Source organism: Eimeria mitis, genomic scaffold (genome assembly GCF_000499745.2).
Source record: "Eimeria mitis Houghton genomic scaffold, Emh_scaff1179, whole genome shotgun sequence".
Lineage (NCBI taxonomy): Eukaryota > Apicomplexa > Conoidasida > Eucoccidiorida > Eimeriidae > Eimeria > Eimeria mitis.
The window spans coordinates 10,194-11,384 of NW_013568048.1; the positions used below are offsets into that span (position 1 = coordinate 10,194).

The 1,191-nt window shown below is 61.5% G+C and overlaps 1 protein-coding gene across 1 annotated transcript in view; it reads left to right on the top strand.

Annotated features, from left to right (window-relative positions):
• EMH_0031220 (uncharacterized protein) overlaps positions 1-1,191 on the top strand; it is a gene marked incomplete at both ends in the record, with an annotated part of 4,961 nt that overhangs the window by 838 nt on the left and 2,932 nt on the right. The window contains one exon of the mRNA XM_013494499.1: positions 1-1,157. Within this exon, the coding sequence (XP_013349953.1) occupies positions 1-1,157 (1,157 nt within the window). The remainder of the gene's footprint in view (positions 1,158-1,191) is intronic.

The window sequence follows — 1,191 nt, forward strand, 5'->3', positions numbered from 1 at the left end:
GCAGCAGCATTGCTAGCACCAGCAGCAGCAGCAGCAGCAGCAGCAGCAGTAGCGGGCTAACAGCAGCAGATTGGTCTCGTGTATTGAATACACAAAAGGAGAAGGTGCATGCACTATCAGCAGCAGCAGCAGAAATAACAGAGAGGCTGCTGCTGCTGCAGCAGCAGTTTCCTTGGGTCGAGGACCTCAATTGCTGCTTCTTCTCAGGGTCACCTGCAGCAGCAGAAGGGGGCTTAGCCAGGCAGCTGCAGCGGCGGCTGCTGCAGCTGGGGGTGCTGCAGGACCCAACGGACCCTCCTGCTGCTGCTCCTGCTGCTGCTGCTGCTGCTGCTGCTGCTCCTGGTGGTAGCGGTGGTAGTCAAGGTTTAGCAGCAGCAGCAAGCAGCAGCAGCAGCAGCAGCAGCAGCAATGCTGCAATGGCCAATCCGCATATACAAGGAATACACCCGTCTGCAACAACAGCAGCAGCAGCAGCAGCAGCTGCTGCTGCTGCTGCTGCCAATGGTCGCCAGGGGAGTCATGCTAGCAGCAGGAAGCCCGCCGCCGCCGCAGCAGCAGCAGCAGCAGCAGCAGCAGGAGGGAGCTCCTCAAGGAGCTCACGGAGGCCTCCGCCAGGCAGCAGAAACACGAGCACTGCAGCAGCAGCAGCAGCAGCAGCTGCTGCTGCTGCTGCTGCTGCTGCTGCTGCTTCGCCTGCTGCTTCATTTGCTGCGGGGAGGAACGACCCCAGGCAGCTGCAGCCCGTCTCTGCTGCTCAAGTGGAAGACAGCCAGCAGCAGCAGCAGCAGCAGCAGCAGCAGCAGCAGCAACAGCAGCTGCAGCAGCAGCAGCAACATGGCTTGCTGCTGCAAGGAGGATCTCCCTCTAGCCACATAAGCTTCACTGCTGCTGCTGCTGCTGCTGCTGCTGCTGCTGGTGCACGTCCGTCTGCTGCTGCTCCTCCTGGTTTGCAGCAGCAGCAGCAGCAGCAGCACAATGGTCCGCAGCAGCAGCAGCAGCAGCTGCAGTTGCTGCACCTGCAGCAGCAGCTTACAGCGCAGCCGTCGGCTCCTGGCCTGCAGCAGCAACAGCCGCAGCAGCAGCAGCAACCACAGCAGCAGCAGCTGCTGCTCAACCCGAAAGGAGCAGCAGCAGGTGCTGCTGCAGCAGCAGAACCAGTAAGCGACTTGTTTCCAACTCAGCAGCAGCAGC